The 15,124-nt window shown below is 37.8% G+C and overlaps 1 protein-coding gene across 4 annotated transcripts in view; it reads right to left on the reverse strand.

Moving 5' to 3' along the window:
* RYR2 (ryanodine receptor 2) overlaps positions 1-15,124 on the reverse strand; it is a 787,631-nt gene that overhangs the window by 505,235 nt on the left and 267,272 nt on the right. For all 4 annotated transcript variants that reach the window (XM_030812625.1, XM_030812626.1, XM_030812624.1 and 1 more), the window contains exon 3: positions 2,706-2,810. In XM_030812625.1, coding sequence (XP_030668485.1) covers positions 2,706-2,810 — 105 coding nt within the window. The remainder of the gene's footprint in view (positions 1-2,705; positions 2,811-15,124) is intronic.

Below are 15,124 nucleotides of genomic sequence, written 5' to 3' on the forward strand. Positions count from 1 at the left end.
TGATATTTGGAGTCCAGAAGACTTGTGCCAGCAGCATCCATGAGTCACGTATCATCAGATATGATACTTAGCTGGTGCGCACTCTTACGAATAAAATGGTTAAGTGGAAAATATCTATCCTTCTTGGTAAACAGTTGCTGCCTCAAGTCCCCACAGTGCTCCCTAACCCTGACCACCCCAGGGGTCCTCCAAGATACCCCCCCCTCCCCGCCCCATTGCTCAGGCTACCTCCAAATCCATAAATACAATAGAGACCTCCAGAACCCTTCCTCCAACGCTGTGGCTGGGGCTGTGCTAATTAACTGGCATCACCTGTGTCAAGCTTGGAATGAATACCATTTCTGGGTATAATCAAAAATACTCAGCAGTATGAGAGAAACTTTCATTTTTCCCTAATATACAGTACCCTGTTGAGCTATTTGACGCTGGTTTCTTTCTAAAAGTTACTAATAACCAGAAATAGGTTTCAGCTTCGTGCAATGTGTTTATTCCTTGTAGCAGTTTTTCCTCAAATTATACTTCCTAATTCATGTCTTACGGTAACTATACTGCGCTTTATAAAATAGTGTTCAACACATCACACAAATTACTACTTTATCTGTGATAGAGACTTTCTAGAGAGTGAACAATTCAAAACTAAATTCAGCTAAATAAAAATATTTGAGGAGATCCAGAAATTCTAACATAAATGTCTTGACAACATAAATCCTAGAAGCTGGGTACAGTAGCATGCACCTGTAATCCTAGATATTCCAGAGACTGAGGCAGGAGGATTGCTTGCGCTCAGGAGCTCAAGACCAGCCTGGGCAATATAGCAAGGCCCCATCTCAAAAAAACCATAAATCCTAAAACAGTATTTCAAATTACTTCCTATATTTCAAGAAACTTTAGAGTTTGCCTAGCCCAACCTTGTGATTTGAAGAAGATAAAAGATCTTCTCAAAGATGTTAAATTTAAAAAACGCAACTTAGCAATATAAAAATTAAATTTATGGCAATTTAGTTCTAAGTTGTTATGTATAAAGACAGATGAAATGGCAAGATGCATTTTTTAAATGCTAATGCCAAATAAAAATGATCTTTCTTTATAAAAGCTGATTTGCATATCAAAGTTGATATGACTCAGGGATGTTTAAAAATCAGGAGGGGTTATTTCAGGTAGAAATGAAACTAAATTGAGAATTGTTTTACTCTTTCATAATCTAAGCATACCTGAAAAGGTTTACATGAAAGAATAGAAATTTTTAAAAGAAACTTTATATATTTTAATAATTTCAAACTTTGCTGTAAACAAAAAAATGAACCTGAAAATCTAAAATACTAAGCTTTTGTAAAATAAGTTTCTAGTCTAATATCAAACAAAAATCACTAAAGTTTCTCTTCCCTACTTAATAGTATACTGCTAAAATTTAATTTAGAATTAATGCACAAATCAAGTAAAGTCATAAGCTGCATGACACTAAAATTTTAAAAACTACAAGGCTGATGAAAATAATGTTATAACTGATCACTCATTTCTATGGATAATCATTTATATATTACCATTTTTCAATCTCTTTACTTATCCAGACCAGAGTAATGATTAATAACAACAGCAACATATAGATCAATAATGGCAAAATAAAATTTTCAGTTTTATCTATGGAAATACTATACTTTATTAAACCATACACTGCAGTAATTACAATACCAAAATTAAAAATTAAAAAAACATGGAAACAAAAAATTTGACCATTAATCCTCCTGCTTAATTCTAAACCTTAATAAATTGGTTAAGACTGGGTAACAGCCCAGATATCAGTCATAGGAAGTCTCATTGAAAATAAAATAATCAAATAGGCTTTGAAAGAAAAACACTTGCATTGGGAAGCCACATAACAATTTCAGGGCTGGGCGCAGTGGCTCACGCCTGTAATCCCAGCACATTGGGAGGCCGAGGCAGGCAGATCACGAGGTCAGGAGATCGAGACCATCCTGGCTAACACTGTGAAACCCCGTCTCTACTAAAAATACAAAAAAAAAAAAATTAGCCGGGCGTGGTGGCAGGCGCCTGTAGTCCCAGCTACTTGGGAGGCTGAGGCAGGAGAATGGTCTGAACCCGGGAGGTGGAGCTTGCAGTGAGCCGAGATCACACCACTGCACTCCAGCCTGGGCAACAGAGCCAGACTCCGTCTCAAAAAGAAAAAAAAAAATTTTTTTTTCAGAGGAAAAGGATTAGCTGTTTGCAAAATTACAATAGACTAAAGCCATATCACCAAAATTTGGTTACTTAAAATATATAACAGTGCCATGAAATTTTACTTTCCATGAAAAAGCTCAGAACATAGTCACATAGTGAGAAACATTTGAAAATGAAATAAAGGTTAATGACAAATAGCCATGCATAAAGCTATGAGTCAAAATAATAACAATAACAGCTCTGAAAATGTAATGAAACACAGAAATGCTCAAAGAAAGGTCGCTCTAAACCACAGACATAAGCACGAGGCCTAGTGACACAGATCACATCAAGCTTGGATATATTTTTTTAGTTTTCAAAACACCACAAATATGCTAGATAAAGCAGAAAGTCAAACGTAAGGACATTCCAACTGAAAGGCATGGACTTAGTTTAGCAAAAAGAAAATCTCTGACACCTGTGAAAGAAGTCGTTCCTATAGTAGCTGGGCTCATTAAAATACAAGTCTACAGAAATTGGGTACTTGCCCCTTCTGATTTCTCCATGGTGTTAGCCAGCATCTCCTGCAGCGCCCGGACAGAGAGGGACTGCTCCAGCACAAAGGTGCAGATGGAGAGGTCTGGGGGGACATTCTGCACAGAAAGAGGAAGAGCCGTCAGCAGCGTCATCTTCATCAAGCATCCAGACCCAGCTTACCTTAGGAGGCTCCAGTTTCTTTCATAGAAAGAGTATTTGTCAACTTTCTACTGCAAGTTCTGCAGTCATCAAGAAACACTGTCATTACTCCTCATGTTTAATACATTTTGAAAACCAGAGATAGTGGCTGGGTGTGGTGGCTCACACCTGTAATCCCAGCACTCTGGGAGGCCAAGGTGGGCGGATCACCTGAGGTCAGGAGTTTGAGTTCAGCCTGGCCAACATAGTGAAACTCCATCTCTGCTAAAAATTCAAAAATTAGCCGGACGCAGCGGCACAAGCCTGTAATCCCAGCTACTCAGGAGGCTGAGGCGGGAGAATAGTTTGAACCCAGGAGGCGGAGGTTGCAGTTAAACAAGATCACACCACTGCCCTCCAGACCTGATGACAGAGCGAGACTCCGTCTCAAAAACAACAACAACAACAGAAACACAGATAGCAACAGCTGCCATTTATTGAGTAACAATAACAGCTCTGAAAATGTAAGGAGACAAAGCTTACTCTGATATGCATTGCCCTGGGAGCTGCATCTATAATTCCCGTGGTCGTCTATAGTGAGGATTATTACTATCACTTGTGTGAACAGGATAAACAGAGAAGTTAGATTCCTTTTCCAAAGTCACAGAGCTATAAAATTTTCACGCTAAGGATTAAAATCCAGATTTCTCTGACTCTCATGCATTCATTTCTAACTTACCATTCGGTCTGCTGATAAAAAAAATTAAAGAACAGAAAAATAACAGTTGTCTCAAATTAATATTAAAGACAAGCAAATATAAAACTGAATTAGTATAAAATATTCACAGACACAGTTTTCTCCTTATCCACAAAGATAGTGATTACTTTGTTTTATTCCAGTTGGATGCTATATTTTGCCTCTAACTTGGTCCTGTTCTGTGTGTATGTATATTGCTTTATTTTTTCATCCTCCATTTGTTTTCTTTTCTCTTTAACTGCTATCTCAATCAAGACACCACAATTTCTCAAAATCACAACTCAGGAGGTGACGGAACCAGGATAAGAATTGACTGGCTGTTCACGATTCAGGTGATGGGTGCACTAAAAGCCTAGACTTACCACTACACAATATATGCACGTAGGAGAGCTGTACTTGTACTTCCCATATATTAACCTATATAAGTTTTAATTTTTTTTTTGAGATGGAGTCTCACTCTGTTGCCCAGACTGGAGTGCAATGGCGCGATCTCGGCTCACTGCAACCTCCACCTCCTGGAGTCAAGCAATTCTTTTGCCTCAGCCTCCCAAGTAGCTGGGACTACAGGCACGCACCACCCAGCCCAGCTAATTTTTGTATTTTTAGTAGAGACGGGGGTTTCACCATGTTAGCCAGGATGATCTCGATCTCTTGACCTCATGATCCACCCTGCCTCGGCCTCCCAAAGTGCTGGGATTACAGGCATGAGCCACCGCACCGGGCCTTAATTTTTTTAAAAATAGAAAAAAAGGCACCTGGCTGTAGTCCCAACTATTCAGAGGGCTGAGGCAGGAGGAATGCTTGGGCCCAGGAGTTTGAGGCTGCAGTGAGCCATGGTCACACCACTGTACACAAACCTGAGTGAAGAGCAAGACCCTGTTCTTGAAAAATAAAAATAAAATTGAAAAAAAGGAAGAAAATTCAGTTTGGGTGGTTAAATTGTGAGTGCATTGCTTTCCTTTGTTTCAGTTTATGGAAATGTTTTCCAATAAATAATAATAAATAATGAAAAACAACTGATTGGTGAGTTAGAGAGAACCGTAAGTTATTAATCATGTATGCTTTTGCTTAGATAAGCAGGATCCAGTATGCAGTCCAAAGAGGTACAAGCAAATGTTCAATGGAGGATCTTCGTATCAGAAGAACATTACAAATACACTAAACACAACGTGTAAGCAAGTTATGCCTTCTTCATAAAAAGAACATTGGGAGGATAAATTTGATAAGCTGATGCAATGCATCAAAATTGCAATTTACACTGTTTTAAGTTTTTATTAAATTGAACCTCTACCCCTGGAATGATTTTTCATCACAGCATAAAATGATGCTTTATGGTTACAAGGAAAAATTAAGTACTAGAGTTCTAAAATTAAAGCTAAAATTATTTTATGGATAAATGATGTCCACAATAAGGCCACCAAGCTTACTCAGACCACACAAACCCCACTGGTTCCCATGCTTCGTTCTGTTTCTTTGTTTGTTTTTTGTTGTCTTTTTTTTTTTTAAATAAAATTTCTTTCTCTGGCTTCTGCCATCCTCCTATCATGGGCTCCTGTTTACCCAACCCAATCACTTTCCATTCCTGCTCAGACAATTTCAGCCAGCAAAGAGTCCTCTCAAATCTGGCACAGCTAACTGCTTTTACACTCTGCAGTTGGCCAGACAAGGGCTTTCTCTCTAAAATCCTGATATACAAGTTCAAAGGCTAGGAAAAGGACTCTCTTCTACTCTGGAATTTAGGAACACATACTCTTAAATTTAATTTTTAAAGTTCTAACTATACTAATTATAGTCTGTCCTCTTGAGATCAAGACAAATGCTAATGTAAAAAAAACTGTTAATGTAAGTGTTTATTTCATTTACATCCATTTAAAATGTGAGGGTTTATACTTTGGCACTGCTGAAAGGGCGCTATGTTATTAAATGGTATGCTGGTGAACTGACTTGAAAAAAAAAAAGCCTTGATTTGTAGCATTTGCCCATTTCTGTGGTGTAAATACTCCAATCACTGCTGATTTCAAAGTATCAAAGTTTACAAATTGGCTTACAAAAATCCAAAATATCTAACGATCAACTCTTGGCAGTTTCTAAGAGCTGTTTCTAGCATGCCATTAGACTGATTTCAGACCAATATTCATTAATTGCTTTAGAATCAGCATATCCTAACAGTTAAGAGCATGGATTCTATACACAGACCACCTAAGCAAAAATACTGGCCTCATTACTTATTAGCTGTTAACTTTTATAATCTTTGGTTTCCTTCCCTAAAAAATAGTGGATAATAATTATACCCTTCTCATAGGGTTGCTATGAATAAATGAAATAATATATGTAGAGAGCTTATCAGAGTGTCAAGAATATGAAAAGAACTTAAAATAAGTGAGCTATCATCATTAGTTTTGCATATTGTAATTCTTCTCCATTTCTGGAAATTAGGAAGCACCGCTTGTTTCTCAAAATCGGTTCTTGCGTGGATTCTACTTCGCATAAATAGTGTTTGAAAACACAAATCTATAATTATGCACCTGTTCATAACATCCAAAATGTTCCAGTATTGCCAAGAAAAGACACTTTCTGGTAACATTTAAAACTTTATATTCTGGTTGTATTTAAATTGTTTCATGCCTCACTTAGATCAAAATGTTACAGTACGGATTGCTGTAATATCTCATGTTATCTTAAAGATCCTTGAAAACCACATGGGTTTCAAATGAATTAATCCTGTCAAATGAATTTTATTTTTCCACAGAGTAATGAGCCTGCTACAGCTATTTTTTCAGATCGTGGGAGTTAGCATAAATAAACACGCCGACAATCTTCAAAGGCAATTCTCTGTGTCTTACAAACGCCACCCATTTTGTTCTGAGTCATCGTCACCATGCTTTCTCTTTCTCTTTGTACCCAGCTCCCCCTACACACACAAATGTAATAGAAAAGCTGAGACAGTAAAAAAAAAAAAAAAAAAAAAAATTGTGTTTACCTTTCAGGAAAACTTAATACACATCAGAGATTTGTAATGTTGTCTGTTTTGCTCTAAAGAAAAATGGTCTAGTGATTTTAAATAACAGAATCACCAGCATAATTTGGTACCTTTTAAAGTCAACAACTGAAAGTATTTCTTCATTTAGATGTCTATTTCTTCAAATAACATTGAAATTTGTACAGTTATACCCATGGTAGCATGTCAGGCCTTTGTTCCCACTTTCCAAAAATAAAGCAGCATCACTGGAAAATAAAGCATCTCATTCATTCATCAAAGATCAGCTTCAATAAATGGCCCCAAACCAAAATGACTCCTAATGCCAGGAATGGAAGATAAGGTAAAACATTTTACAAACATGTGGAGTAGAGGCTCCCATTTGCAAGCATTTGCAAATTATCATCTTTTCCTTAGTCTTACTTTATTTTTGCTCAAGTCTTATTACTGAGAAAGTTAATTTTTAGAACTTCAATGTGAAAGAATGTTCCTTGCCCTTACTTTGAGTGTGCTCCCAAATCACGAGAACTTTCATATAGTATGCTCTGCATTTGTTAAGTGCTTCTAAATACTCTGATCACATCAGAACACAAAACAAAAACTGCAGTTGAGCATGTTTACCTACCTGCCTCTTACACATTACATATGGCGTTTACCTGTAATGCAAAATTAAGTCAGAGAAAGAGATTCAGTCTGTCTAAATGTCTGTGTCTGTCTATTCTACCCAGAATAGTGCCCAAAGCAAGCTTGCAGGAGATTAATAATACTTTTTCTATGGAGACAACACCAATTTTATCAGAATATGTATACTTTGGGAAAGGTAACAGACTTTAAGCCAGCAGCATGGCTGTGTGCCTTTTCTTCTTTCTCTCTTTATTTTATTTTTTTTTTAAATACAAACTGGTCACCATCCTCCCCCGCCTGGCAAACACTGTATAGTCTTAGAGGGGGAAAAAAGTCTCAAGAATAACCACAAAGCAGCATCTGGCTTTGCTGGCTCTGGAGAGGCTGTGTAAAAATCAATTAGGTTTCCAAGTGAAGTATCTATCAACTATTTGGCTTCCAGAGATATATCTGCCTAACTCACTTAAAAACCTATTGAAACATGTCATTACCTTAACTGAATAACAACCAATAATTTAGGACTATATAAGCCACATTAAGCCACCATCCTTCTCATTATTATGTGTAAAAACTGCATACTAATAAACTACTCCATTTCACATCCTGATGCCTTTGCTTATATTTTTTTCTCCCTCGGCGTGAAGGTCCTCACCTATGCACACTATTTCATATTTTTAAATCACACGTAAAATCACACAGAAAAACATCTCCTTGTAGGGACGTCAAACAACACTGGAAAACTGAAAATTCTCTTTCCAAATTTAATTATACTCACTTTCCCTTTATAGTGTGCATGTTTCCAGCCCTTTTTCTTTTTGTTTTTTAAACGTATTTTTTGTTTTGTTTTGTTTTTGTTTTTGTTTTTGAGACAGAGTCTGGCTCTGTCACCCAGGCTGGAGTGCAGTGGAGCGATCTCGGCTCACTGCAAGCTCCTCCACCCACGTTCACGCCATTCTCCTGCCTCAGCCTCCTGAGTAGCTGGGACTACAGGCACCCGCCACCACGCCGGGCTAAATTTTTGCATTTTTAGTAGAGATGGGGGTTTCATCGTGTTAGCCAGGATGGTCACGATCTCCTGACCTCATGATCCACCTGCCTTGGCCTCCCAAAGTGCTGGGATTACAGGCCACCACACCTGGCCTATTTCTAGTCCTTTTGCTATGCATTTACATGTATACATACACTATGTATTCATAGCAGTAGAAGCATTCATAGCATGTAGAAATATATAGATTAGCTTTTTCCATTAATGGGTTCACGCTATATAAATTACCATTTTTTTTTTTTTTTTTTTTTTTTGAGACGGAGTCTCGCTCTGTCGCCCAGGCTGGGGTGCAGTGGCGCAATCTCGGCTCACTGCAAGCTCCGCCTCCCAAGTTCATGCCATTCTCCTGCCTCAGCCTCTCCGAGTAGCTGGGACTACAGGCATCCGCCACCACGCCTGGCTAATTTTTTTGTATTTTTAGTAGAGGCGGGGTTTCACTGTGGTCTTGATCTCCTGACCTCGTGATCCGCCCGCCTCAGCCTCCCAAAGTGATAAATTACCATTTTTAAATTTACTGATATATCCTGGAGATCACCGTCTGCCAGTAAAGATATATCTACTTCATCGGCATGACTGCTACAGAATCTAGATACACCATATTCCTGCTGAAGATTAACCCACGTGTTCTGCCATGCAACACTGTTATTCAGCTTGGATCCCACTCCACCTCATGACCACCACCACCACCAGCAGCAGCCCTAATACAATGACTTACACAAAGAAAATGTTCAATGTTTGATGAACTATCCTCAAACTATGGTTTCATCTATTTCTGGAAAATGAAACAGATGCACATATACTATAGGGATATAGGCAGTTAGAGCCCTAATGACAAATCTGCTTTTGGTTTGGCTGTTTTGTTAACCCTAGGTTTCTAGCACAAAAGCAAATGAGTTAACTATGCTTTTTATACTGCCTTTCAATTGGGCTCCAAGTGACCTTTGACATAACACAGGTATCTCAAAATGTATTTTGCAAATTAATGATGTAGTTAATGTTGACAGTTTGACAGCAGTAAATCACTGTACCAGGAACATGGAATTCGGATCTGATGGGTAACTAGCCAAGATACCTTAGGGGACTAGGGCTGAGCTTCCCTACCTATGAAGTGGAAAAATACTTATCTGACTTCAAAGAGATCGAAAGAAGAAAATCAATGCATGATAACCTGGACAATGCCAATAAGTTATAATTTTATCTGCCTAATTTAAGAAAACCCTACATCAGATTGAGAGCTCAGAATCAGAGAGATATAAATTAAGAGAAAAGCTGTTCTTCCACCAAGAGATGTGAAAACAGTATACTCTAAAACAGAGCAGATGGTCTGAAGTTGAGGCAGGTTTGTTTTTGCTTAGGCGCCCATCTGCTGTGTGGCCTTCAGGAAGGCACTGTAACTGTTGAGGGTCGACTTCTCCCCAAATGATGGAGATATCAAACTCTATCTCCTCCAAAAGATAAAGTGGTGGTTGTTGTTTTAATTTACCAACTAGAGACATGAACCAGGCAAAATGTCACTTACCAGATGGGGAATAATATCCTTTAAAATGTTTATATATTCTCCATTGACAAAAATAACCATGGTGTTGTATCCCATTGACTTGTAGGAAATACTGTAGAAAGGAAGTAACAGGCAAGATCTAAGAAAAATCTTAGTTCACTTTTTCCTCTTTACATTGCTTCAAAACCCCAATCATAACATTACACCATATTCCCAGTTTGGAAATATTATTTCCAGAGCTTCACACTTTGGGCTGTTCATAGTTCTGGGTAGTTTTTCTTGTCATGTTCTTTTTCCCTTCATCCCACTTTTCTTTTTCCCTTCATCCCACTTTGCACCAGAGGTTAACATTATTGCCTCCGAGAAGGAAAGATTTTTCCTGTGTCAACTCATTCGTTCAGGTCAGCTTTTTGAAAGACAAGGCTAAATGTGATCCTAACAAATGAAGCTGATGTCTCTGGGTGTTCCCCGGTCTTCAATCCTTTGAATCTTCAGAAACACTCAAGTCATTCCCTTGGCATTCTTGACAACAGAAAGGTCCAGGTGGGAGAGGATATAATAGCAGGTTTAAATGAGTGGTAATTAGCAGTACATTGCTGCTACAAAGAGCCATAGCTGTGCCAACTTAGCAGCTAATTAGGAAAATCCCTCGTGAATTAGTAGCGTCCCATATGGTTTGCTCAGTGTTCATTTTCCTCCTTGACATGCATCTTTCATAATACAACATCCTTCAATATTAAGTAGATAGGCCAATTCATCTGATTTTTACAATTATTTTAAAATTCAAATGACTCAGATGTGTCAGTGCAAAACTAGAAGGTACACTCATTTGATGAACCATTCCATCATACCTCTCTAATTCTAATGTTGGCTCCGGTCAAATCAGCTCACACGTATCTTGAGAGGGAGCCATTGTTGATGTGCATACAATTACATGGAACTTTGCAAGCAAAACACTCAAAGTAGAAAAGAGACTTCTGCTATGAATTGAGCCTCAAGATACTATGTAAGTATCTTGAAAGTCATATATGCAAACTAATGGTTCATCTGATGTAGGTTCCTGCCTCTCAACACTGCTAATTCAAACTCACTTCAGGCAGACTGGTTTCTAGCTTTTTATTCATGATAAAAAAAAAATCACAATCTCAATAAAATCTCCACATACCAACTCTCTGGAAAACAAGTATCCCGGACAAGCATATCAGAATTATGTTTTGAAAAGTGGAGCTCTAGGTTGAGAAATCTACTATTTGAACAGTTATGGAGTCTTACTACTAAATTCAGAGTTTAGAGATGTTTGAATAAATGTGTGAATAAATGGACGAATAACACACCACAGAACAAATAAATAAATGGAAACATCTGAACCACTGTTGCAGTTCCTCTAGCCACAAATTACTTTGGAGCACATTTTCACTCTTTCCTCAAAACAGGTTTTTTAAAAAAAAAAATTAACACCACACACACGCACACACACACATATGTAGGAAATATCTCATCCTACATGTTAGCCTATTCATGATAACAAGGATCAGCAATAACTAAGACAAAAATAATGTACGAGCTAAGTATTTGTTAGTCACAAATACTTGTTATTTGCAGTAATATCTCAGCTTTGCCATCTGCAGGATCTCAGCGGACCACAGATTGAACACACGTGATAGAGCCTTCAGTGAACACTTCTGATGAGCAACAGTGTTGTCTCTAGGGAGTTCTGTGACAGGGATATTTGGTAGAATCCATTCATAGGTTTCTTGCCTGATATAGTATCTGGGACAAAAAATATCTTTTACAGTAACCAGGTCAACTTAATTGTCTGGAATATGACCTTTGCCACAACAGCCACAGTCCCTTGTCTCGTGCCCTCCTTGAAGAAGGAAAAATAATTCACACAAACACATAGATGAGGGCAACCAACAGATTCCAACTTGTCTAGAGTTTCACAAAAAGTCAAAAGGAGAAGAGAAAAGTGAAGACAGTAAGTATGGCTTCCACAATTAAAGTTGTGTAGGTGATAAGATGATGTCTTCAAATTCAATTAATTATGTAATATAGTGCAGATTCATTCAGGCATAACCATACAAATACCAACCATCTCACTGTCTGCAGGTGTCTCATTCTGTGAAAATGAGCTGGATTAATTTCATCTAAATTAATTTGAAATGGCAAGAGCTAAATTAATTACTCAGTATCAGTTTGAACAAATCAAGCTGAAATCAACTCAGTAACATTGGAACTGTCCTTATAAAATTAATAAAATTAAATTGCTAGGTTTTCAATAAAAGCATACACTTTGAGTAGAAGCATAGCTAAGCATTAACCAGCCTGTGCTATATAGCCCACTTCCTTATAGGTACTTACTGCTTAAAAATCACGTAGCACCTGTCACAAGGTCTTTATTTCTGTAGATAACATCCTTAACATTAAGAAACCTCATGTTTCCCATGTTGAGATATTTTCCAGATCCTGTATTCCACTGACACCAGCCAGTCTGAAGATCCCCTCTAAAGAACTTACTCAACGTAAGAACACAGTTTATGATTTCATCCCCAACGCCCTAACTAATCAGCAGCCATCAGCTCCTCAGCCCCCTACCTGCCGAAATTCCCTTAAAAATCCTAGTCCAATATCCCTCTGGGAAGAGGATTTGAGGTTCTCTCTCACCTCCTCATTTGGCTGCCATTCAATTATTAAACTCTTTCTCTGCTGCAACGCCCACTGTTTCTGTGTACTGGTCTGTTACCACTCAATGACATCGAACCTAGTGATCCTCTACCAACATCCTTGGCCCACTTCCCTAAATTGTGTTTAAAACACATAAATTCTAGTCATATAAGTATATCGGAATCATGTTCTGGGAAGTTGGGCTCCAAGTTAAGAAATCTGTTATTTAAAAAATAATGAAGTATAATAAAAACTAGAAACTCCAGGCAGACTCAGACTGTGACATTCAACACCTTGGAATTCTTGCCAGGAATTGTACCAGCATGAAATTTCTATGCAGTTTCAAGAATATAAAAAAATGTAGAGACAATTATACAAGTAATAATAGCTATATCACTTTTTAAGGGTCCTCTTTGGGCGAGGTCCTAATTCTCATCATGAAGTAAGTATTATTATCCCCACTTTAGAAATGAGTAACCAGTGAATCAGAAAACTGAGTGACATGCCCTAAGCCAGAAACTATTATAAGACTTATCTGCTTAGCCTAAAACTCATACCATACTGTCTTCCTCAAGGTCATATCAGCCTGCCTCCCAGTTGTTTTCTTTTTATTGCCCTGTCCATTTGTGGTAAAACTTGTGATTGATTAAAAAAAAAAAAAACCTAAATGTGACAGTGAGCCTGCTCTAAAAAAGCACACACACACACACACACACACACACACACACACAGAATGGAGGCATGAATACCCCATACTCCACGACTTTGGCTTAAGGGCCATTTTAGAAGCTGGTAGCCTCATATGAGCTCCTGTGGGAATGTACTAGCAGGAGCAAAAGTGCTGGAAGGCAACAATACTGTGATCCTTTCTGGATGGATGTGTTGTAGACATATTTGGATATAGAAGGCTTTCCTTTGCTGATTGCAGGTGAATCACCACTTCCGTAGGAGATACAATATTTTCTGGTTGAAGAATCTTGATGATAGAGTTATATATGGTGTAATTAAAACAACTAGGTCAGGGTATATATACCTTAGGATATGAGGCCCAGGAATGCTATATGGAATTAAAACTAGAGCTGCATTTGTGAGATGTGACTCTGACTTAACAGTGGGTGATCTGGAGATACTTCAGAGTCCTATTAATCCTTATAGACAATAAACCTATAGCTGAAGCTAATGGAACACAAAAAATACAGTAACCAAAAATCCATCTCACTTAACACACAATTTGTCTCTGAAGGAGTTTATAGGTAATACAAAGAAATCAAAGAATATTTTTGAAAGATAAATCTAGAAGCTGAGTACCTGATAAGATACCTGATAAGATACAGCCATAATGTAACACTTTTTTTATGTTGAAGGATCAATTCAGGATAGATAAAAATATTTATAAGCTGCATTTTTTAAATAAATTATATGCACCTCCCCCCATGACCAAGTGAGAAGGTTGGCAAATCTTCTCCTTAAAAAGCCAGCTGGATAAAATTGACAAAAATAACACTTTCAGAGCTGTGGAAATTAACCAAAGGCATATAAAAATATAAGAAACTTTTATGCTTAAAAACTGCCACAATTTGGGTAAGAACAGTAAATCTGTGGTGTTCTTTCCTGGGGCTACTCCCATCTCCCCACAGCTCGGCTAATGTGGAGGTTCTACCATGTCATGGCATGGGCTAGCTGTGAAGACCAGTAGCTGTGCCACCTTGTCAAAGGGAACTCACTTGATTTGGAGCAGATGCCATGCACACTGCACCATCTATGAAAGTGACACATCCCAGGGAGGTCCAACAGATCTGCTAGCACACACCTGGTGATCCTCTACCAACTGTAACTCAGTATATTTTTGACTGAAGTTGCACGTGTACAAGAAAGACACCTAGGAACCAGCAGGAAGTAAATCTTGGTAGACTTGAAAAAAACCTGAACTTCTTATACATCTCCTTATCCACACACAGGTTGGCTGGTAGAGGACTAAAGACTTACTCCTCAAAGTGTCTGAGCACAATCTCTGTACCATCATTGCCTAAACTCTAAGCTATGAAGGAATAGGGATGTCCCTAGAAAGCTAGTCTTAAAATAAAAACAAGAATAATTTTTTAAACCATTAAGCAATGACATTATTGGCCACACATCAAGGAGAGGCATGTCACAGACTCAGCTCAGACAATTTACTAAACAAAGAAAAAATAAACAAAACCCAGCAACAACAACCTTCAGTAGAGACATAAAAGAATTCAGGGTTGTTATATTATCTAAAATGTCCAGTTTTAACAAAAAATTATGACACAGACAATAAAAGCCCAGGAAAGTGTCCCATCCTGTGGGGAAAACATAGTCTTGAGAAACTCTCTGAGTGCCTGACAAAGGCATTTAGCAGGCAAAGGCTTCAAGGCAGCTATTATAAATATGTTTAAAGAACTAAAGGAAAGCATGCTTTAAAAATTAAAGTATGAAAACAATGAATCAACCAATAGAAATTATCAAAAAGGATGCAAAAATTACAAAAAAAAAACAAATGGAAATTCTGTAGTTGAATACAATAACTAAAATAATAAATATACTAAAGAGATTCAATTGCAGATTGAAGAAGAATCAGTGATAGATTATCAGAAATTATTCAATCTGAAGGACACAATAAAAAAATCATTGACAAAAAAATGCACAGAGCCTCAGAAACCAGTGGGATAACGTCAAGTACATCAATATACGTGTAATGGGAGTCTC

The sequence above is a fragment of the Nomascus leucogenys genome, chromosome 5 (genome assembly GCF_006542625.1).
Source record: "Nomascus leucogenys isolate Asia chromosome 5, Asia_NLE_v1, whole genome shotgun sequence".
NCBI classification, from domain to species: Eukaryota; Metazoa; Chordata; class Mammalia; order Primates; family Hylobatidae; genus Nomascus; species Nomascus leucogenys.